The sequence below is a fragment of the Rhamphochromis longiceps genome, linkage group LG3 (assembly GCF_057381845.1).
Source record: "Rhamphochromis longiceps isolate RC_006_pf linkage group LG3, R_longiceps_female_GT1.1, whole genome shotgun sequence".
NCBI classification, from domain to species: domain Eukaryota; kingdom Metazoa; phylum Chordata; class Actinopteri; order Cichliformes; family Cichlidae; genus Rhamphochromis; species Rhamphochromis longiceps.
In genome coordinates, this window is record NC_140559.1 from 56,662,663 (window position 1) to 56,686,916 (window position 24,254).

Below are 24,254 nucleotides of genomic sequence, written 5' to 3' on the forward strand. Positions count from 1 at the left end.
CAGTCTGCTGGTCCTGGCCTGGAGACTCCGAAGTCTCCTCCCTGACGGCAGCAGCTTGAAGAAGCTTTGCATTGGGTGCGTGGGATCAGCCGCTATGCAAAGGGCTTTTTTAGTGAGACGGGTGCTGTAAATGTCCTGGAGGGAGGGGAGAGAGACACCAATGATCCTCTCTGCAGCTCTCACTATGCGTTGGAGGGTTCTATGGCAGGACGCATTGCAGGCTCCAAACCACACAGTGATGCAGCTCGACAGGATGCTCTCGATGGTGCCTCTGTAGAAAGTGTACATGATGGGGGCTGGAGCTCCTGCTCTTCTTAGTTTGCGGAGAAAGAAGAGACGCTGCTGTGATTTCTTGGCCAGTGCTGTGGTGTTGTACGTCCAGGAGAGATCCTCTGTGATGTGCACACCCAAGAACTTGGTGCTGCTCACTCTCTCCATATAGAACTTATTTCTAAGTTAAAAGTTTAATATATGAGAGTAAAAATGTCGTAAACTGCGCAGAATCGATGTCTCACAACCCGACATAAGTGAGCAGCAAAGGAGAACAACAAGTACGCAAAATAAGGCGCTGCTCTTGTTTTTCATGTCTTCTCTAACACCGAACCTGTGTTTGCTTTACCTTCACAGTTCATGTGACTGCTGCACGTCAAATTATGGAAATTGGAAATTCTTGGTGTCACTAACCGGCTTAGATAATAACCACTGGGTCAGTCTGAAACTTGTGTTATAATACTCAATGGAACTTCCTTCAAATTTAAAGCTGAATATTTTTTTCTCCTTAGCTAAGTATCATTAACTCACATCATTATCTCTTATCAGTAGCAAGTATTTGAAGGGCATGTTGATAACATCTTAAAATCTAAATAATAACAACATTAAGATCATATGATCTTGTGTAATTTAGCTTTTTTTTTTTTTTTTTTTAAACACAGTATATAAAATTATAGAATTATTCAAATTGCCATCTGTGTACAAAAAGCAATTACTAATGTAGCTAGATCTTTTTACATGAGGTTGCAGTGCATTATTAAACATTACTTATTTAGCATCAGCATTAGATTATTAGAATGACATTCTTATGAGTGAAACTAAGACTGTTTTTCATCATTGAACCACTGCTTTACTTTTGCTAAAATGCCCCTTAAAAACTTACAACTTAAGACATTTAGCAGTTAGTCTGCAAATGTGACATAACAGTAAACTTCCAGTAGAGGGAGACGCAGACAGAAAAACGCAAAGGAGTTGACTCATCATTACTTAGGGTAACTAATCAGGTGACACCCCAGTTTTGATAAAATCACTTCTTTTCTTTATCAAATCCTGGATTATACTGGACACTAATTTGGCGAAACTCTGGGTATAATATACTAATATCCTTACCTGCTGAATAAAGTCTTTCATTTTCCCCCCAAAAAAATCCTTTTTGTATCCACCATCAGATTTATGTATGTACGTAAAGTCAAACTCTGCAAACACAACCATGAAAGGATGTTTCTCCACCACCCTGTCTCTAAAAGCTTGTGACTTCTATCAGTTTTAATGCAGAAGCTGCTGTCTATCAAAGAAAGCAGCCATATTCTTGTATTATAGTACATTTCTCTCTTCTTGGTTTATTTCAAGCACTTTTAATCACACATTTGTCTCTTTTTGCTTTGAAATTTGATCAGCTGCGTTTTCATTTATAGCGATCTGCACTCATCCTTAAGATGGGCTGACCCGGTCACTAAAGAGGTGATGACTCACCATTTGTACGGGCAAATAGAAACTATGTTGCTGTAAATACCCCGCTGAATCACTACTGTGTAAAAGTACACGTTTTAAAGAGACATTTGATCAGATAGAGGGTGGGGTCTCATATCTGTATTAGACATTTAAAGTATTTTACTTTAATTATTCCATATCACAATAAGTCACCTTAACATGCTTTATATTGTAAAATAAAAAACTTAAAATATTACAGCAGACCACCCACTATGAGCAAGCACTTGGTGACAGTGGGGAGAAAAAAACAAAAAACAAACTTTTTAACAGGAAGACGCCTGCAGGAGAAGACCAGGCTCAGAGAGGGTTGACTATCTGCCATGAACGGTTGGTAGAGTTGAACAAAGGTCTTAAATCCCTTTAAAAATCTGTTCTTTCAGGTGCAAAAATGGTTCTTTGAAAGATTTTCCTCACATCTAATTAAACCTCACTATGCTCATTTACTGAAAAATTTTTAATGAAAAAGAGGGTAGGGGGGGGGGGGGGGGGGGTGTGAGATAATGGCCAACCAAATACTGGAAATAACAGACGATGCTTCTTTAAATTCAAAATAGGCTTGCTTAAAATAGCCTGGGACAAATTTAACACTGCAGTAGGAACAGTTATATCATCCATAATTTTTCTTTTTACAACTCAGAAGACACCATTGTGATCGTCCCCTAATTATTACACTGAAGTACACTCGCATCAACATAACATCCTAATCTAATGTGGTTTGTTTCGTATATGTTAAAAAGAAAAAAAAAAATGTATACCAAACAATGAAAAGTCCTTTATTGCCATCAGAACATGAGTGAGAAAACCAGAGACAAAATCTGACAGAGTGAGGAGTCGACTGTACAACCAGCATCCACGCAGACGCACGTGCGCGCACGCACACACACACACACACGCAGCAGTCTTTCAACAGGACGCGAGGGATACAGATACATTAGGGAATACAGTACTCACACAATGAGGTATAAAGGTAAACACAAACATACCACGCAAGGCTTCATCCTCCACTCGCACACATGCAACTGAACCAAGGTACAAATACTCAAGTGTTCGATCATCCTCTAAAAACACAACATACAGGTGAGCAGAAATGTAAAACAGCAGCATCTGGGTCATCTTGAGTCAACCACACTCCCATTCGTCTGTCTCTCAAAACCTTTGGTCATGTGGATGCTTGCTTGTCATGCACAATGTCGCCCTTTGTAATTTCACAATTTAACACTTTTGAAACTCTGAAAACTTGTAAGTAAAAGGAACCGGTCCCTTCCTGACTCGTACCCGCCAACAGAGTGTGTGTGGGGGTTGGGGGTCTGGGCAGATATATAAGTATTGGAGGGGGAGAGAGAAAAAAAAACAGAAAAATCAGTCACAAATAGTTCTTTTTCTTCTCTTCATGGTAGAGTTTCTACGTTAGTTGGACATTCAGTGTGTACATTAGCAGCAATTCTAGTGAATGAAACAATGGCTTTGTAAGTCAGATTAACAACACCCCTTTTTTCCTCATGCACAGGACAGGCACCACCTACTACTCGAATGGCCATGCAAGTTAGAAAAATAGACTGCAAACTCACAAGACAAGAGAAATCAAAGTTCATCTCCACAGAAGAGGTTGATTTCACTTCAGTTTTTTATTTCATATTTTCTACGATGTGGAAAGAGCAACAAAAAGAACTTGAGAGCGACAACCAAGACAACAGTAACAACATGAGCAGAGAGCCGCTGAGGTTTTCGAGTCCGTCTCTTACTCCATATGCCGAAAACAAAGAAAACAAATAAAAAATTACCCCAAACCACCAGGTACAAAAGACGGACAACCTCGCTCGCTCAGAGTTTTTGGGTCCTCTACTTTTGCACTACGCGGGCAACCACGCCGACCTGGTGTGTGTGTACCTGTAAATGTGGGCCTGTGTGTCGTGTGGCTCTCATGTCATTTTAAGCTGTCCCGTTCCCACAGTCTGCAGTCTCCAGGCCCTCCCCACGTCACTAGCAGCACCCGTCCCAGAAAAGGTGGTCGCGCTCCCTCCCCCCCCTTCGTGTGCGTCTGGAGCTGTGCACTGCAGTGGTTTTAATCAAGACACTAAGTGTGGCTGGAAGCTAGCGCCGCCGCCCCTCTGACACAGAAAGAGGCACGGTGTAGTTCTCTCTAAGTCGAAATCTTAACAGTTCAAGTGTGCGGTCGGTCTGGTCTCAGCCCATCCTGTTTGCGGGGCTGCACCGGGGTGCCGGCCCTGGAACAATTCCAAGGACCTGAAACAGGCGAGAGGAGGAAGAGACGCATGCCGTGACAACGCCCCTCGGGGCTACGTTAGGTTTTCCCCACGTCATCCGCTCTGTTTAAAATTTTTGTTGTTGCCAAATGTCTCAACTGTTCACACACAGACAGACACACGCGCCGACCCCGCTCCTCTTCCATTCCCCCACACTTACCTCCCCTAACGCCGTCCGTTCTACGCGGAATGAGAACAAGCGCCTTGAATTTCGCGTTTGGCACCAGATTGAATTTTCCTCACATCGGCCACCCACGCCATCTGTTTCTGCATCCTCTTTTTTTTGTTTTTCCTCATCACTCCCTCACAGATCTGTTCTCTCCTTCAAACCAAAAACAGAAAAAAAAAAAAAACCTGGAAGAAGAACTCATTTTCTTCCCCTCAAAAACAAACTTAATGGAAAAAAAAAAAAAACTCAAGTTTTTTTTGTTTTTTTGTTTTATGTGTTTATATATATATATTTGTTTTTCAAATTCAAGGCACAATGTCTATCTGTATTCCAATCCGTCTTCACTCCCAGGTTCAGTGTGCGAACATGGCGTCACATGAGCCGGACTGTCTGCTCATACAGCTTTACATCTCTCCTGTGTGCACTTTAAACACCGTTATAAAGAGATGCGTCTGTTTTGGTTGAGAGAGCGACCGCCGAGTCGAAACCAGTGATAAACAATGAACAAAATTAACATTAACAGAAATAAAGACAAACAGTTCAAAACAAAAAACAAACAACAACAACAACAAAAAAAAAAAAAAACGTCTCGTCCTGTTTCTCGTGTTTCAGTATTTTTAAAAATCAAGTCATATCCACCAGCTCTTTTTTGGCAAGCTAGTTGTTTTTTTCCTCTTTTTTTTCTTTTAAATAAGCACTAAGTACTGATAGATAGGATAGCATACACCGTTAACGTGTGGTTTTAAGTAGATGCGTTTGTCGTTTTTTTGTACTTTTTCACTCTCGTAGTATGAACTCAGGTATTTTGTCAGGTACTTTTTCACTCATCTGTTTAAGGTTTAAGTTAATGCAAGCAGGGACAGAGTTTGCCATGGAGTCTTGCTCTAGACTTGGGTTCGCAAGGGTTCGCTCGTCTCTTTATGAGACCCCGTTGACCAAGGTCAGGGTCTCGCTGGGCGAGGTCAATCCTTTGCTGGGGGAACGCTTCGAGGGCGTTCGCTCTTCCTTCTTGGCGGTGGTGCCGTTCTCCTGTGGGTGCAAAACGTAGATCAAAGTGAGAATTGTCACTGAGCTAAAGCTGAGATCACTGCCTTGTTTACCACAGAATTAGATCATTTTTCTGCAAGCAGGAGGGGAACACGGTGTAACTATGCTTTTTTTAAGTACATAATAGCTGCCCTCACCCTGAGTGCTTCATCTCATGAACAAGCTAAAACTGCAGTAGCCCTTGTTCTGCTCTGCTGCCTTGGTGAACGTAACGTTAAGAAAGAAAGGTGATAACCAATGCTGTGAGAGATTATCTCTGAGGGGCGTTTTAGTTTCTGTCATGGCAGCAAAAGCAAAGATAGCCTGGCTAAGTTCAGCCTGCTCTGTGAGAGGAACTGTCCCCTGGTGAATCAATCACCTCATTCACTTAGAATGAACGCAAATGACAAAATGAACTTCAAAATGTAGCCGATATATAACCGAAACATCGGGGGTGGGGGGGGATAGTGTCTGTGCATATGTCAGCTTGTACCTTGGGCTCAGGGGCAGCGTGGTTTTCCTTCTGGGGCAGGTTCTGTCTGCTCTGGGACTCGGCGCGGGATATGTAGTCAGCAACAGTCACTGGAAACATTGAAGTCTGTTAGCTAGAACAGCAGCTGGGGTGTGTTCATTCTGAAAGTGGAAAGTAAAATAGCTAAACTAGTAAAAGGACAGCAACTCACCACTTTCTGGCTGTCTGTCACGGCTGGTTGAACCTCCCTCTGGGCGGTTGCCACGGTTACGGCGGCGGCGGCTTCGGTTGCGGCGCTGAGGCCGGGCTTCTTCATCTAACAGTCAAATTAGAAAATGTAGATCATCTCCCTCCAAAAGTTTCGGATTTCTGCTCGACTAACCACGAACGCACGGCAACAAGTTTCAACAAGGAGAACGCACCACCGCAACTCTCACCTAGTCCGTTCTCACTCGGGCCGGCCTGGCTGTCCGACTCTGCAGCTGCGTCCATGACACTGGGCTCCTGGTCGTTCCGGCGGCGGCGGGATCGTCTGCGGCGGTCTCCCATGCCTTCACTGATGTCTGCGTCAGCCAGCTCTCCTTCACCCTCCAGCAGGGAGTATGGATTACTGTCTGGGTCCTTCAGTACTGTTCAGGTGACAAAACAATAGTTTAACACTTGTGTGTCATTTCTTCCATTTAATGAGTGCATTTTTAACATAACGACCTGCAGTAAACCTTTTCTGACTGAAGGATGAAGCTTAGAGGTTTTTCAGGTTTTTCCTCTTCACTTCATTAAGAGGACCACACCTTTCAGGCTCAATTACAAAAAACTGCTTGCCCGCTGCTTCTCGGAAAATCTTCAGTAGCTGCTTGCACCAAAAATACATTTGGTTTCTTAATCTTAAAGTTCTTATATAGACTGTTACTAAGGTGGATGTTCATGTTAAACTTAGCAGTCATAAATAAAGAAGTCAGCTCAAGTAAGCTGCAAGCTCAGGCTTCAGACAGCTGTAAAGAGAAGAAAATTGTTTCTCCCATTCTTTGTTATGATCTTTTGGGAGAAAAGAGATGCCATATGTGTCATTAGGTACAAAGAGGGTTACCTGAGCTGATTGAGTTCGAAGGCTTGGATCCTGGCCCTCCGCGACCTCGTCCTGAGTTGGATCCTCGGCCCCTACCACCCCGTCGGGATCCCCTCTCATCGTTGCCTATTCCACGGGGCCTCTGGTCTCGCTCGGTGAGGTCCTCTGGCTCAGAGGCATTGGACAGCTCAGAGTTTGTGCCTGCATTAGGTAGACAATCAAATAAAAAATTATTTTTAATTTATTTCATGACTGAATCTTATGTTGTACTATTACTGTATTGTATTATTACAACCGCACGTTAAAGTCAAATTTGAACTCTGTAACTCTCACCATATCCGGAGTACTGACTGTTGGAGGCCCTTCGCCCTCTGCCGCGGCCCCCGTAGGTTCGAGTGTGGAGTGAATTGGTGCTTTCATCTGTCAGGTAGCCTTTCTCTCGATCAACACCAGGGCCCCCGGTTCGGCCGGTAGGCGCGCGGTACCCAACCCCGATCTGACGGAGCTGCTCGTCAATCTGCAGGCGCTCAAGGCGCAGCTGCTCCACCTCCTACAGGTCGGGGACAAATCGCATTTAAGAGCCTGTTCCGCGAACAGAAAGGACTCAAGAGTCCACTCACACAAGATTATTCTGTTGGGCCTAGAGCTCCCATCCGTTGTGGGCCTTGCTTTGCTTTGGTTCTCTTAATAAGCCTACTGCTCACCACTAGGTGGCAGCAATTGGTGAAGTTCAACCTGAGCATTCTCACAGAACACCCACTTGTGTTCACCTAGTGATTTTTAACAGATGGACCGGCTGACTGCGATAAACATTAATTCATAGTCGAGGGTTGAACAAGCAGCTGTATCTGTCACACAGACACAGGCATGCCTGCCATCAATTACAGTCTCTTTTTTTTAAGCAAACTGCTGCCTTTACACTTTTAGAAATGCACCCCCCCCCCCTTTACTAAATCTCTAAAGGATAACAAAGAGCTCCACAGTCTGCTTGCTCACATGTTCTCAGTCAGTTCAAGTCACAGATGCTGAGTGGTTCTGCAGAGATTGTCCAGTTGGTTGGATCTCTGTATCATCTTGCTGGAGAGGATACCACATAAGCAACAGCCAATAAACCGATAACCTCTCCCACAGCCCTCTAATAAAACAACTTGACAGCAGGGATAAACTTAAAGGTATCAGTTTATCAAATTTGATGACACCTTCAATAAATTAAAAGCTTTTTTTTTTTTTTTTTAAATAGTAGATGAGTGGGCAGTGGTGACTAATGGCAGTTTAGAAGTGGGTGATCTAGAGGAGGATTTAGTGGGGAGAAAGGTCTCAGTTCACGGTGTGACAGCTGTCTCCACCAATGACAGCTGAACCTCAAGGGAAGTGTGAAGGAAGGGAGGGGCGACAGGAGGGGGTCTGATGTTATTTTTGAACACTGAGGGTCCAGATAGCTGGTAATCTATACTCAGGCATACTCTCCACCCCATCCCGTAGAGAGGAGCTATTTATAAAAGCACATGAGGTAAGGGCAAAATAAGGAGCTCTCAGCAGCTTTCCTCATGTGGAGCTGGAAAGTCGAGAGACAGGTGACCGATACACACCTACTCCACGTTCCCAAAGAAGAAGAAATAATTGTTGTGGGATGAACACATGTATTCAAATAAAGTCGAGGTGGCAGAGACAGAAAATACACTGTTTTTATCTTTTTCTGTCACAAAAAAAAGACAAAAAACAAAAAGCAGTGGTGCCATCTACTGGTAAAAATGGAAGACTGACAAACCTGGAGATAGGACACGTGGTACTCCAACAGAGCCTGAGCGTTGCTGATGTTCTCCTTGGTTCCCACAAACACAAAGGGAACCATGCCCTGAAACAACAGCAGAGAGTGGGGGAGGAATTAAAAGCTGAAGGTCTTTTTTTTTTTTTTTTTTTTCTTTAAAGAAAGGAAACAGATAATCATCAGTTTAAACAATGAGCAACTATATACTTAAATTGCACACTCAACAGGAGCATACCAACCCATCAGACCACAGTTGGCTAACCAGCCCAGTATAACATATATGCTGTGCAGTGGGCTGTGTGTGGAAAGCAAAGCAAACTCTGTGACAAAACAAGATACAAAGCAGCAGCAGAACGAACAGAGTCAAAGCAGACAGCACATGGGACGCTTGCACGCTGCTGCAGTTAAGTAGCTTTTCTGATTGGAGAGACGAGGGAAGATGGATGGTGGAGGGGGGAGGGTTGGGGAGGTTATAGGAGGGTCTGGGAGAGCAGCCGATCGGTCCATTCACCTCTTTGCTGCTGGCAGTGTCGTCCCTGCCAGCCCCCTGCCTGCCTACCTCCTCGCGGGGAAGCTTTTTGTCGTTGTCTCCCTCGATCCTGACACGGACCACGCCCGACTTGTCCACAATCTCCTGGATGACTTTGCCGTTTTTGCCGATGACTTTGCCTGCGCAACGGGGAAAGCGGAAAGGGTGTAAAGAATGTTCCAATCAGGAATATGGTGTGGTGATGAAGCAGAATGTCAGCAGCAAAATGAACTCAGGAATGTTATGTTGTTCACTCACCTACAAGGTTCCTGGGTACCTGAAAGTAGTCTTCCTTGAACTCGAGATACTCTCTGGCCTGCTTCACTGCCTCTGGGGTCTGTAACAACACAAACAATGCAGTGTACGGCACATAAGAACCAAAATGAAAGTATGCACAGCAAAAAGTTTTTATTCCGTTTCAGTGCATTATTCTGCACTAAAAAAGAACCGTGGCCCTTATGAAGTTTCAATTTTATTTATACAGCACTAAATCCCATCAACAGGTGTCTCTACCTTACAGTAATACAGAGAAAAATCCCACGAATCAAATGACTCCTTTTCAACAACCACTTGGCAACAGTGGGAAGGAAAAACTCCCTTTTAACAGGAAGAACCCTCCTACAGAACCAGGCTCAGAGAGGTGCAGCATTCTACTGTGACCGGTTGAATGTCGGGGGGGAAGACGGACACACTGTGGAAGCAGTGCTGCTCTAGCCAGGACTCTGACAGCTTTGCTCAGACTCGGATGTTTGCAGTACTTCTGCATTTATCCGTTCGTTGTAAGCTAGCGAGTTCTCATTAACTTCTGCCTGCTGTGCTGCCCTCTCTCATTCAATAACAGCCACATGCACAAGTCTAGTGACCAAATATACAATCTAAAAAGTTAGTGCTTAATGCAACTCTCACATTAATTAGATAAAGTAATTAAAATCTGTTTCATTATTATTATGCATGTTTTTAAATTATTATCTCCAGTGGCTTCTGGGGCAGGCGGGGGTGACCAAAGTCCAAATCTGAACACAGACTTTGACAAGCAGGCAGTTTAGTTTCTCTGCATTTCTACGCACTGGCAAAAACTGTGAAGAGTCAATATTCTCAATCCATCACTCATAATCTTATGTTTTAAGACATCCCTACATCCAATAAATCACCTCATGTCGCTAATTAGCCTATAATTGCCATCTCACTCTGGCAACAGCCTGAATGGATCAACTGAATTGTTATTCCATTGATCCAATCAGGATTAAAGTTTTAAAATAGTAAAAGAGAACCAAACAAATGTTATGGTTTCAGTGCTTCAGATGATATTTGCCCACCTACATTCACTAACAGTGAACTGTCAGTGCTGTATGTAAAAAAGGATCATTTGTTTTCTCCTGCTTGCTTCTCCAAAAACAGCAGCAGAAAGCCTCCTTAACCAGCGTACCTCTCCATAGATCCTGAACGTGCAGCTTTCCTCCTCCAGCTCGATCGCTGTAACACCAGGCACCTTCCTCGCTTGCTGGATGTTGGCACCGTGGGAGCCGATGGCGAGGCCCATCAGGTCCTCCCTGACCCTCACCTCCTCTTGGTACGCCGATGCTAACTGCTTACTTGTCTAGGAGAGGGGAAACGCAAGGTTGCTTGCCAAGATGCATGGCTAGGATTTAAATGATCAGGGAGACACATGTAGTTGACAGAATGTATTACCTCCAAATGTTTGGTGGCTTCTTCATTGCGGGACATTAGCATAAGCTTGGTACGGATGCTCCGGAAATGCATGTCGCTCAGAAGAGCTGCACGCTTTACTGTGGTTTCATTTGTGGACTGAAGACACAACATAAGACACACAAGGCAACAAAGGTTCAGAATCAGGTAAACTAATACAACAAAAGCCATAACCGACTCGTAAAGACGATCCAGACAGAACAGACATTCAATGCCCAGAGCAAGAAATGCTTTGAAAAACATGTTCCTAAACCACAACAGACAGTCATCCGGGATGTGTAGGGCATGAACCCCTTATTAGAGAGCCCTGAACTGAAATTTGGGTTAATTCTACAGCGGTAAAAGATGGTGGTAGAAGTCAAACTTTAAGGAGAGGGAAATTAAATCAGAATCAGAAACTTTATTGTCATTGTCATGAGAACAACGAAATTAAGAATGGTCCCCGATCATTGCATCATCCCTAGCAATATCAAAATATAAATAAAACAATAAAATTCAATAAATAAAATAGATAGAATACTTAAAATACTAATAAGATATAACAGTAAAACATTCACATACATTCCCACACACATGCTTCAGACCGTGCATAGATTAACACAAGAGTGGCGTGATGGACATTTTTTTGTAGTATTCAGATGTGTTATTGCAGTTGGATAACAGCTGTGTTTGAGTCTATTAGTCCTTGCTCTGATTGCCCTGTACCGTCTGCCTGAGGGCAACAGTTCGAACAGGGAGTGGCCAGGATGTGAGGTGTCTTTTATGATGTTTTGGGCCTTTTTAAAACAGTGGGCGTTGTGTAGAACTTCCAGTGTGGGGAGAGGGCAGCCAGTGATCTTTTGGGCGGTGTTAATGATCCCTTGGTTTTTAAAAGTTTATTTTGGGCCAAAGGCTTCACATTTTTAAGTGGCTTTTATCAGAGTTCTCTAGCAGGCCCATAGATGTTTTTTTAATTGAGATAATGCTTTAAAATAACTGCCCAAATAAAGCATTGCAGAACGGCTGCTGTGTGGCCAGACTTTTTTCTGGTAAAGTTATTCAGCTCTAGCAAATTTATAAGACTTAAGGTCTTCGCAATTTACGATTCACACTTCTCTTTATTGACCACAATCCAAAGCACTGCTAAAATGCTCTTTCTGGAGCTGAAATGTAAACTCTTTGCCATCACTATGACACAGTTGTAGTTGAATTATTCCATGATTCAAATATCCCTACGCTGGGCCCAAACATCCAGGAGTTTGGATTTTAAGATGTTTTTAAAAGTTAGTCATCTAGTGAGCTCGACTTAAAACTGTTTACTTTCAGGGGATCGCTTATATTTCTTAAATACAGAAGCATTAGCAGAAGTATACAGTCCTATAGCCTTTACAAACATTTGTGAATGAATGTCTACACACTCAGTCACAAAGTAGCAGTGTGTGTATACGGTACAGTACTTTTGTGCATATAATGTTAGCAGCATTATCTGGATTCACATCTCTTCGTCTGTCTGCCTTCCCTGATGTTCACATTTGCGAGTGAGATTTTTTGCTGCTGCTTTGCATCATTCCTTCACGTGATGACATAAAACAAGGCCATTAACTTGATCAGGAGGCGTCTGCTGAAGTGTGTGTTCAGAGTACTAACCAGCACGATGAGCTCATGTGTTTGGGCACTGTAGAAGATGCAGTTGGCTCCGATTGCTTTCCTGAAGTCTTTGTGAATGTTGTCGTTTGCACAGCTGTCGATAAAACAATCCAGAGCAGGGTCGATCTCGTTATTCGTTTGGCAGCACCGAATCATCATTACACGCATGATTGCTGACAACATATGAGAACTCTAAGGGAGCAAAGTGCTTGGATGTGTAGAGGCATGAGTGAGGGGTTGTTTATATGCAGGACTCACATGTCCCTCAGGTCTTCTGGGACGGGGATGGGGATCTTGTGGAAGGTGTTTCGAGAGGCAGGGCTGTTGGGGTTTAGAGGCCTGATGCGCTCTGACGTGACTATCTCGTTGTACGTGGCGTCGCACGCCGCATATTCGATCACATAGAACTGAAAACAACACGGGAGATACAGATTTTTAATAAAGTAGACAAAAACACAGATATATAAAGCTCCGATGGAGTCAAAGATGTCTCGAGATGCACTTCTGCGTCTTGCTGCTAATAAAACTACACTCTGTTGCTACTTTCTTCTATTTCATATACATAAAATCAAGTGAAAGAAGATGCATGAGAGTAAAGATACAGAAAAACACGACAAGTAGTGCAGAAAAAGTGCAGCAGCAAGACCAACACTGCACACTCCACGCTCAAAGGACTGAATTAAAGCCATCAGTCAATGCTAGACATTCCTGCAGGCTCTTATCAGACTGCTCCAAATAACAGCACTACAGCAGCAGCAGCAGCTCCCTTGGCACATTAGCCCTGCATAGCTGTCCTTTCCATATCCCACTGACCCACTATTCAACCTGCAGCTGGTGCCTGAGAGTCAGAGCTCCTTGTAATTATCTGAAAAATTTTAAAAAGACTGGTCCCGTGCAAATCCACTTTGACACGATAGGTCAGGGTGCAGAAGACACACAGAGTGAACGGGACAGGTAATTTGAATGTACAATGTCAGAGTCGATTAGGACAAACTCTTTGGGCCCATTACCCAGCAGCACTTCTTACTACTGGCCTATATTTATTTTACACACAGCATACTGCAGTACTCAGAGCTCCATAAAGACTTACTGGCAGTACAGCCAGAGGCAAAGTGAAAGACGACTGCTTACTGATTAATAAACAGAGAGGAAGCTGACCTAGGTGGATTCTATCACCGCTGCGTGATATCGTCTTCTCAATTATGATAGTTCCTTTCAGCTGAACAGCTCAGTGAAAGCCTCAGGAACTTAGAAACAGGAAGTAACTATTGAGTTTTCAACATATCCACAAAACAAAGATTAGGCTGGATTAAAAGAACAACTGTGTATTAAAATGTACTGAAGTGTTGTCTAATGATGGGCAGACGTTCAAACAGGGCTTGAAACGCAAAGGTAGAGGATGTTATACATACTAGTCACTCTTGCTTTATTATATAAGAGCAGGAAATATAATTTCAGTTTGTGTGTTTACCCACTTATCTCACTTGTTCAAAGATTTACTCTCAGCAAACACTTACTTCTCCCTTCATCATTCTGACCCGCGCCAGCCACCAGCCGCATGGCTCCTGTTCGTTGGCCCTGGAGTAAACCTGGAGAGACAGCGAATAAAAGCTGAACCACAGACAAAAGACAGAAACACGCTCATCCACTTAAAAAAAAAAAAAAAAAAGACTAAAAATCAAATAAATAAATAAAAAGCATCACCTTGAAAAGAGAGAATGAAGCTGTTTGACTTTGAATGGGACTAATTTAACCCAAGACACCTCAGGTATTAGTTTAGTGGTTAGTAAAAACTTAACGAAACACTTGTATGAACAGCTCCCACTAATATTATGTGGATTCCACATCTATAACTCCCATAGTCCCAACTTTAAAAGATTTTTGGCACACCTTAAAAAACCGTTGCAACGAGACATTTCTGGTACTTTTTATCTAGAGCCACGTGTCCTTAAACTTGCATTTCCATGAAAACAAAAACAAAACTCTTAATGCTAAATAGATGCAGATGAGAGGTCTCCACGACTGGGACGTGTTTCAGTTATGGAGACATCTCAAAACAATCGAATGCAACACTTAAATGATCTGCGGGGTCCTCAGATCTCAGTCAGGATTGTTAAACTCACATTAGTGACAAAAATTCTAATTTAACTATGTCACTCTGTAAAAAGCGTGTGGGCTGGATCTATGCTATCGTTTTAGAAATGCTTTTTAAGTCCTTCGTAAAAGACTGCAGACCAAACCATGTTTATAAAAGCCTGAACACAACACATTTAAACAGTTACTTGATGGATAAGCACATATTCAACAGTCCAATAAACTCTGCCACACAGTATTTGATGCTTTTTATACAACTTCCTGTTTGTTACTGTTAAATGATTCCAGCTAGCGGATTAACTTTGGAAGGAACTGCTTCTTTCATTGGCTGTTAGAGAAACGGTCAAAAACACGTTTATTGGGTCTGAATACAACATCACCCACAGCAATAGAAACACATATGCACACATTTTATATACAACGTGTTTTAGATGTGACCTGTAACGTATTTAATCATTATATCAAGATCCATGATTCAAACTTCAGGCTTTTTAAATGAGCCTCAGGAACTCAGGTCATGTCTGAAATCACTGGGTGTATAGCAGACTATGTGATAATATACATCACATAACATAAACTGTAAGTACTTCCAATTAATAATGTGGAAAAAAGTATATGTGATCTAAAATGTGTACCTATCAAAGACTTCAGAATTTTCCAGGATTTTTGAAACGACAGGTGAAAAGTATCGGCGAATAATTATCTGACTGTCGGAGTGAAAAACAAGGCCTTGAGACATAATGTCGGAAAATTTATGTGTATGAGCTGAGTCAGACATATGCAAAGAGCCAGGCCTCACCTCCACCTCCTCTCCTTCACCAATTTCCTTGTGATAGTCGGCTGGAGGAGGCAACCGCACGTCACTGAAGGGCAACTGTCTCTCTGGCTGCCAGCTGTGGAGGAGACAAAACACTTGTCAACCTACCGACAATCACAGGTAAATGAAACGCTGTTGGCTGAAGCTCTTCTAAGTCACGTCACACTCGGATTGTAATGGTATGGGTACGTATTACCCACTCACTGCTGTGTAGCACATTTACAGACATAATAACAATAACAGTTTTAAAGGTTCATTAGGTTTAATGAGGAAGCCCAGGGACCGTGGCTGGTCAGTAAGTGGAAAAGTTGTCATTTTACACTCAACAAGAATTTAAAAATGACTCAGAAGCAGAAAAGTGAAAGACTTGCAAAACCTAAAGCTTGAGATTAATATACAGTATATAGCAGCTCATTCAGTTTGATCTCTCAACTAAGTTTTTATAGGACTTTTCTTTTGAGAGCTTCCATCCTCCTTTGTGTTTTGTTTTGTTTTTTGTGGGTGGAGCTTTATTATGTGGTGTGGGTGGAGCTTTTATTATAGAAAGTAGCAACAATGCTTTAACATCTATAACAAAACAAACCAAAGGCATACAAATATCCTGATGTTTAAATTTTTATCCTCTACAGTCACCCCAGGACAAAGAGTATCAAGACTTGTTGTTCGTGTTTGTGTAATAGAACAACATAAGCACAAAATCCAGCTGTACTATACTTGAGCTACAACAAACCAACCAAACCACACTCACCAGCCACTCTCTTTGATACACCTTGCTAATATTGGGTTAGACTCCCTGACACAAGGCAGGATGGGATCCATCCTTTTGTTTATGCCCTACCAAATCCAAGACTCCTCAGTCTTGGACTCCGCAGTGATTTTCCAATTTTCTCTAATCTGCCATCGGTCAGCCTGTGCTAACTGCAGCCTCAGTTTCCTGTTCTTAGCTGGCAGGAGATGCACCTGGTGTGGTCTTCTGCTGCTGTAGCCTGTGTGCTTCAAGGTTCATCAGGTTATGCATACCTTGCTTGAACAAGCAGTTATTACTAGTTACTGTTGCCATTCTATTGTTGTGTAACACTCTGGCCATCGTCTTCTGATTTCAACAAAGCATTTTCACCCAAAGGCCTCTTGCACCGGGACGAGCAGGGCGAATGGCCGGATTTGAGTCTGACCCGTGGCCCTTTGCCACATGTCTTCCCCTTTCTCCTCCCCCTCCCTCCCTCCCTCCCTCCGCTTTCCTGTCACTCTTCACTGCGTTGTGCAGTAAGGCTGAAAAAGGCCACACACAAAAAAAACAAAACAAAACAAAAACCTCTTGCATTGGGTCACTGAATATTTACTTTTTCTGACCAGTCTCTGTAAAGCCTAGAGATGGCTGTGAGGAATATACCAGTAGATGAGCAGTTTGTGAAACGCTCAGAACAGCCCATCCAGCACAAACCATGTTAAAAATCACTTAAATCACCTTTCATCTCCCATTCAAACGCTCGAACTTCACCAGGTTACCTGACAAAGTCTAAATGCCTATATAAATTTACTTGCTGCCATGTAATTGACCAATTAGATATCTGTTAATGAGGAGCTGAAGAGATGCATCTAACAGAGTGGTTGGTTACTGTACAAAATGCTGATGCTTCCATACACTGATAGAATAACTGTGCACGTGTCCTTGCTTACGCAGGTTCTCGCCGGGAGATCCCTTTTTTCACACCATTGGAAATAAAAACAGAGTTAATGTTGCACGTGTCAGATCAGGAACTCTGGCAAGAGGCTTATCAAGCACTTCACTTCCTGGTTAAATAACGTTTTTAAAAAAATAATAGTCTATTTCATCTTTATCAACTGCACAATTGATTTTGCCTTTATGTGTGATAAACAGAGAAACAAATATTCATTCAGTCCAGTCCATTGAAAGGCTTGCAGCTGTGAACGCCACTCTATTAAAGCAGAATCCTTTCAGATTAAGAAAGGTTAGAGTCCAGATTTTTGTAAGGATTTCAGTTATTCTAAATTCAATTAAAAATAACCTCACTTTCTTTGAGTTAGAGGCATAGGGTATTTAACTTGTGTGGTTCACTCGTTGGCTTGGAACATCTCGAACTGGTAACCTGCACAGAATTTCGCTACCTTGGCTCCCAAGATGCCAAAACAAAGAAGTTATCTGAAAGCCGCTGGTTTATAAAGCCTTGATGGGTTGACGGCTAAAGGTTGACTTAAGACTACTTCCCATCCTTAAGTTGTGAACATTTCAGTTGCTACATTATGAACCATACAGACTCTGCAGGTCATCGAGGGCCAGTTTCATTTATGCTCAGTCAAAATTAAACATGGAGATGCAATGTTTAGTTTTTATGCCGAACAAATTATCAATGAACTCCCAGAAACTGCAAACTGCTGCAACTACGGCTACCCTGAGGTACCCCTGAGCAAGGTACCGTCCCTACACACTGCTCCCCGGGCGCCTGCTTAGTGGGCTGCCCACTGCTTCACTGAGTGAATGGGTCAAATGCAGAGAAAAACAAGTAATTTCCCCATGGGGATCAATAAAGTATCCATTATTATTATTATTATTATTATTAACTCAGACCTTTCAAATTAAGCCTGAGGCACTTTGTTTACCACTATTAAATAAATTAATAACTAACTTCTTAAACTGTGCTTTACCTTTACTCCTTTTCTAATTGTTTTATTGGTTAAATTTAAACCATAAATTTAATTATAAGTGCCCTTACACCGTCTCATGCTTCTCAACTTAGCTCATAGACTGTTACATTTTATGAAGTACTTCTGATTGCCTTGGGGTTCAAATGTGTAGTAAACTTAAACTTGAAACACTTGGTTGAATAGTTTGATATTTTCATCAGTTTTGCCTCCCCATTCATTCTGTTGGTAGATAGCAGACAGCAAAGTGCATCTGCCTTAAGCAACCAAGTCACGATTTTCAGTGCAAATTTAAATCAGTCAACATCAGAACAAAAAATATTTTCCACTAACCAAGTCTTAATTCTTTTTAAGACCTTTGATGGATTTATGTAAGACCTTTTGCTTCTATTAAAGATTTATTTTTAGATTGATGAATTCAATGCCTTTTAGAATAAGGATGAGTAGGGACCCTTCAAAATGAGTCATCCTTTTTTAACATTTATATTCTAATCACAAACAACAGAAAATGACATTTATTAAAAAAAAAAAAAAAAAATTTATTCCGGGCTTCTCATTGATTTTCTTTCACAACCAAATTGTGGTGACCCCAAATGGGTCTCATCTTTCACTATAGACCAAAAACGTGTACAGTTCATTCACCATCTTATACAACCAGCTGCTCCAACAACTACGTGTGCTAAGGGAAAGTAAAAGGAGAAGGAAGGATGGATCCCAAAAATGACACAGGCCACCCTGTTGCCACCCCTCCCGAAGCACATACCATGGGTCACTATTTTTAGGAGCTCCCTGATCTACACGCTGAGCCAAGTAGATAAAGAGGGACGAGTTGGGTGGTGGAGGGGTGGTAGAAGGGGACAGTAGGTGGGGCTTGGAATATAGGAAAGCATGCCACCAGGGTGGTGGTGCGAGAGGTGGGGGTTAGAGCAGGAGGTGAAAAAACTGTTAGAGACATGTATGGACAGCTGCATGCCAAACACAGGTGCTGAACAGGACAATTTTTGATGCCTTGCAACATCCTAAACCAGGCATACTGCAGCTAAGGCTAAACAGGAGAGGTGCACAGGAAGAGCATACTTACTTGTTTTCAAACACAATTGTGAGCGAGTCTTCGTGGACATCTTTGATATAACCCTAAAAGACAAAAGAGAGAATTTTTATTCCCATGAATGCACAACAGAAAGACAGATGGGTGGGGCTGTGAGCATTTGAATTTTTTTTTTGTGTACATGTAAACAACACAGGCGGCTGTGAGCAATGTTAGACTGATACTGTGACTGGAAATACAAAAGGGAAAAAAAAAAAAAGCGCATCTTGGGCTTTTTTAGAAGCCAAGACATCACATCGCTGACACAATTCTCTGGCTGTGAATTCTGTGTTGGATAAAGTGACGAGGAACACTGACTCCTCCTGACAGCACAGACAGCCGGGAAATCTCTCACACGCACGCTCACTCCCTCTCTCTCACACATACACATACACACACACACGCGCAAACAACAACAGAATTAAAATCCAGAAGCGAGCCCTCTTCACTGTGTGTTTGTGTGGGAGATTTAAAGACAACAATTTTACACAGGACTGTTCAAATGAGTGCGTGTACAGGCATCCGGGCCAGCCTATAGGGGACAATCATTTGCCTGCCCATTACGAGAGATCACTTTAACCTACTACTCGTCCATCATGGCTGTCCACAGATCTGTCTCAGCATGCCATAAATTTTAAGCAACCTACTCCCCATTTGTGGTGTGGGTGTGTCACGTCTCTCGGTGTGACACGACCATATATGGGACAGAGGGGTTGTACAAGTATTCTTGATGGTTTGTACTGTAGGGGGTGGGGATTCACCTGCTGGAAAGATGCTAATGTTGACCTGAACCTGGATAAAATAAATGTTTAGACACGAGGGAGATCCTGATGCTCCAAAATACTGAGGTATAAATTTATACCGCAGTATTTTGTTTCTCATTGATTATGAATTAAAAACAAAAATACCTATCAAAAAAAACCTAATTTAAGTATAAATTACAAGATTCATTTTTATTTCAAAGTTTGCCTTCGATCCTTTCTGTTTCAACTTTCCCTACAGCTAGATGGTCAGGTCACTGTTGCAGCAGTTTGATGTCATCCGGCTACAGGACAAAATCCAAGCCTGCTGACTTAGACTGCAGCAAACGGTGACATAGTTCTGGTTCTGGTGTTGGAGGGGCATCTTTCACCAGTACCTGCTACACTGTAGCTCATCAAGGCTGCAGAGCAGAAATTAAGTCTGTACCTTCAATCCAAGACGACACAGCTGTGGTCTAGCCGCAAGATAAGACAATTACTGGAGATGCAACTGATTTGTGCTCCATTATTTACTGTCACAAAGTATGTATAGCATTAATTATTAAATAATTTAACAAAGTGTGGGTGTGCGCCCTGGGTACGGAAATGCTGAGAACACATAAGCTCCACACGGGAATCATGATACAGGAAGACAGAAACATGATACCACATTAAAAGTTTTCTAAAGCCACTTTGGTTTTGGTTGCATAGATGTCACACCATTTTTATTTTTTTGCAGTCTACTCTCAGATATTAATGCTAACCACCACTGCCTCAGTTTTGAGAAGGTCCTGGTTAGCATTCACACCATCCATCCCTCTATACTATACGTCATCGCAGGGTTCCAGCTTCAGAGCAGATTGGCCTTTATCACAGAAGTCAGCAATGCCAACCGATCGGAGTTACAAAGTAATCACCCTTCAGTTTCCACAGATCACATGTGGTGAGACAGCTGTGTGCATGCCCTGTCAAGTTAACTGCCCCTTACACAAGGCACTGCTAGGTTTGTACTACAGTTGCCCGTGTCCACACTTCAGCCTTAGGCCAGCACACACATGTGGTCACTAAGATCATTTGGAGAAAAGATGCCAGGTCTGCAATATTCCTCTCACAGATTTTTCAATATAACCAGCCACTGATCAGACTGGGCTTATAATAAAATATAAATAGATGAAAAGAAGGCAGTTTAATGCACAAGCTTCAGTGACATAGAGAAAAAAGGGAATGTCACAATGTTTAAAAATTAGTCTTCTCAGTTTTCCCATTGTGTTTTCTGCTGCAAAAGAAACCATATAGAGTGCCACTTTCCTGACACTTTAATAAACACGATGCCCATTCATAGCTCAACAGAAAACAAAGTGGTAACGGGGTGAATGGTGGTGGAATTGAATAAAATCCTTTTATACCCATGTGCCAATCACGACAGGAAAGGAGGAAAGTAGCAAAGCTTTCACCCCACTCACCTCCATCAAGGGCAAAAATATACACTAAAGAGAATCGCAGCTATGTGTCAATGACATCGGCCGAAAGAGCTGTGAAATAATGGACACAGCAGAGTTTCGTGGAAAGTGTTTGACGCCAGAGCCAAACTGTCACCCCGTAAACCAGAACAACAGGTGAGGCAGCATGAGGAGGGTAAATATAGGGTCATCACTAACCCACCATGTGCTCCACCGGCCAGCTGAAAGGTTGAGGAAAAAAAAGACTGAAGACGCAGGCAAAGAAATGGGCTATCTAAAAAGCTGAATCAAAGATGTTCTCTAAAACTAGACAGAGTTGGTGAGGGTGAGTAGGGTTTATTTCCCTATCCCCCAAAACGGTTTAGTGTCTCCTCAGTCTGAAGCTGCCCCTTAAACCTTACAATCTCTCGCAGAACCAAACCTGTGAGCCTGACCACTTAAGACATCTGAGAAAAAAAACAAACCAAAACATGCTTGATAGTATAGTTTGGCTGCCATCTTAATGTTACGTCGTAAACAAGCTGTGACACAGCAACAACAAAGACCTGAAGTCATGTGTCTGCATGTGAAAGTGATCTTTCTGTTTAAAATCAGGCAGAATTGAAACCAAAAGCGTCAGTCAGGGCAATAAACATGAGACAGCGCTGTAGCTGAAACCTGGGCTGGGCTACAAAGCAATTATGAAGAATGTGAGCTTTGATGTAGCATCACATCACACTTGCACGTAGGAGCTGCACAACAGCTGTCTGATCAGCAGCTCGCTGCCCTTTTTAAATGTTTCCATCCAGGGTTTCATTAGCGGACCTGCCGTGTGTCGCTTCAAAACTGTTTACAGCGTGTTTTCACGCTGACATGTGATAAAAGAAAATGAACACACATAGGCCATGCATGGTGATGTCAAGTGTGCCTAGCCTAACTGCTAGCTACGGCTAGCTGCCTACACCACAATGGCCAGCCCTAATTGAACGCAAAACCATCCCTGTTCGTCAGGAGTGGACCCACGCTAGCATTAGCAGAGTACCAGTTAGCGAGAGCTGAGCTCAGAAGAGCGAAACCTAACGTTTTGAGAAGGAAACAAAACTTTAACTGGGACAGCTAGAAACTACGTTTGTAACCTGGTTACCTTGTAGAAGGCCCCGTTCGAGCCGCGAACTTCCACGGCCAGCCCGTCCATACTTGTCGGTAGATCCCCACGGCTGTGCTTGTCTGTAGCCGCTGTGACTCCCTGCGAGTCCGGTAGCGTTACCACCCCCAGCTTCGCCGGCCCCTCGCCGCTACCCGGCCGCTTGTGGATTTCCAGTGTTTCGGGTGGAGGAAGAGGGGCAGAGGTGATGGGGTTGGGTGTGATGGTGTCAACTAATGCAACGCAGACGCCGTCTCCAGCACCAGTGAGGAGGAACCGCTCTCTGTTTTTGTCTCAGTGTCGGATTTGATTGCCGCGACCTAAAAGGGACCGCCACGAGCGATGGCGAGGTCTCGACGTGCGCGAGGAGAAACGAGCTAATGATGCTACCGCTGAGGATGCTAGCTGATGGGCAATTAGCTGGGAGGCTAGCTATCAACACCTTGATCCCGTCTGTTTTCAGGGATGCTAGTAGGCTAACATTTGATAGCCCGGCTGCGTTTGCCTGGCTGTGCGTGTGGCGCAGTCGCTGCGTTGAAAAGATTCTTTTCACAGAAGTCGTCACCGGGGGTCGCTTCTTCGGTCTATGGTGTAATTTTTCAGCGGCGTTTCTTTCCCAAAAAAAAGCATTCGTGATGCACTAGCGCCCGGCGATTCCTTACTCCAACTACCCGTTCCCTCAACACACACACACGCCGATAGAGTGAATCAGAGAGGGACTGAATGACCTCGAACACCCCACCCCTCTACACGGAGACCCACCTACCGGGAAGTCCAACGTTATAATTGGCCGAAGTAGCTGTCGGTTAGCTTTAGCTTTCATTAATTGATCAAGCGAATAAGGGCTGGTCTATAAGCGCAACCAATCACACCCATAGAGTCGCATCCCAGCACAATCCATTGGTTTTATCCCTTGTCAGTTACAATTTTACTCGAATTGACTGGCTCCCATGTCTAAATTTGCCCACTCATTGATGAGTGAGGACCACTAGTTATTGTGTAAACAGCAGTAGAGTGAAGTTACTATTTGTGGACCATTCAAAGTTACATTACTCTGTTGAAACAGCCACATTGAGACTGGAAACGCAAACCTTTCCGTCCAGTGGAGATCCACAAAGTTTAAAGCTGGCTAACGCTTACTGGGAGAGAAGTACACGCAGTGTTGGCAAATCTTAGGTAAGAAATCCTTCACTGAGAAGACCAGATATGGACAGGGACTGTTGCGAGGAAACAGCTGCGAGAAGCAAACATGAGAAGTCAGAGTTCATGTGGAAAAGACACTCTACAAGAATACCAGTATTGTGCAGCCCCATATGTACATATAATATGTATGGAAGAGAAACTGATAAATACAGGGGCTGATGTAGCCTGTAAAGACTTGACAGGCCCAATAAAAGAATAAATAAATAATCTACTTTAACAGTGATGAACATACTGGGTTTTATTGCCTGTAAATAAACAGGGCAGTGTGCGCCATAGTCCTGCCAATCACCCCCTGCTAGTAATGTTCTGCTTGACATGTAGAAGGATATTTCCACGTCTTTGAATCCATTTTCTTTGCTGTATAATCAAAAACAGAAAAAGCAAGCAGGAGAAATCCCACAGCCAAAAATCCCCCAAATTTAGTGGAATGTAAAAACTTGATTGTCATTTATTAAAGCACAACGAGACATCTGCTTCTAATATCATATCTCCTTGGAGGTTCAAAGCGATGTTAGTTCCGCTGCCAGCAACCGCCGTGGTGCGAGGTGATCATACAAGCCCAGGGCACGAAAACAAAATCATCTTAAGGACGAGGAGACTGACAGTCAGCATGAAAACACGAGAGCCCCATCTCTGTCCAATGAACACCCTCTCCACCTAACTTGCAGCACATAGTTGATC

General features: G+C 43.0%; 1 protein-coding gene across 2 annotated transcripts; it reads right to left on the reverse strand.

Annotated features, from left to right (window-relative positions):
* Positions 1-2,513: 2,513 nt before the first annotated feature.
* Positions 2,514-23,089, reverse strand: fxr2 (FMR1 autosomal homolog 2). Of its 2 annotated transcripts, none has more exons than XM_085400441.1 (17): positions 22,371-23,089; positions 19,042-19,094; positions 15,282-15,375; positions 13,906-13,977; positions 12,647-12,795; positions 12,389-12,482; positions 10,745-10,861; positions 10,482-10,652; positions 9,314-9,392; positions 9,086-9,195; positions 8,527-8,613; positions 7,092-7,308; positions 6,780-6,959; positions 6,130-6,321; positions 5,904-6,008; positions 5,714-5,802; positions 2,514-5,223 (listed from the first exon to the last, which is right to left on the reverse strand). In XM_085400441.1, the coding sequence occupies exons 1-17, from the start codon at positions 22,419-22,421 to the stop codon at positions 5,113-5,115; spliced, it is 1,971 nt and encodes a 656-aa protein (XP_085256567.1). In that variant the 5' UTR covers positions 22,422-23,089; the 3' UTR covers positions 2,514-5,112. The 2 variants fall into 2 exon arrangements, with proteins under 2 accessions (XP_085256567.1, XP_085256566.1); XM_085400440.1 differs by having other exon boundaries at positions 9,038-9,195; positions 22,371-23,088.
* Between the last annotated feature and the right edge of the window lie 1,165 nt (positions 23,090-24,254).

Excerpts from the sequence above, each read along its gene's own strand:
- fxr2 (XM_085400440.1), bottom strand. The coding sequence starts at position 22,421 with ATGGACGGGCTGGCCGTGGAAGTTCGCGGCTCGAACGGGGCCTTCTAC. Across the intron at positions 10,653-10,744 it reads AAGCCACCAAACATTTGGAG|ACAAGTAAGCAGTTAGCATC; the intron begins GTAATACATTCT and ends CCCCTCTCCTAG. Across the intron at positions 9,196-9,313 it reads GGTACCCAGGAACCTTGTAG|GCAAAGTCATCGGCAAAAAC; the intron begins GTGAGTGAACAA and ends CCCGTTGCGCAG.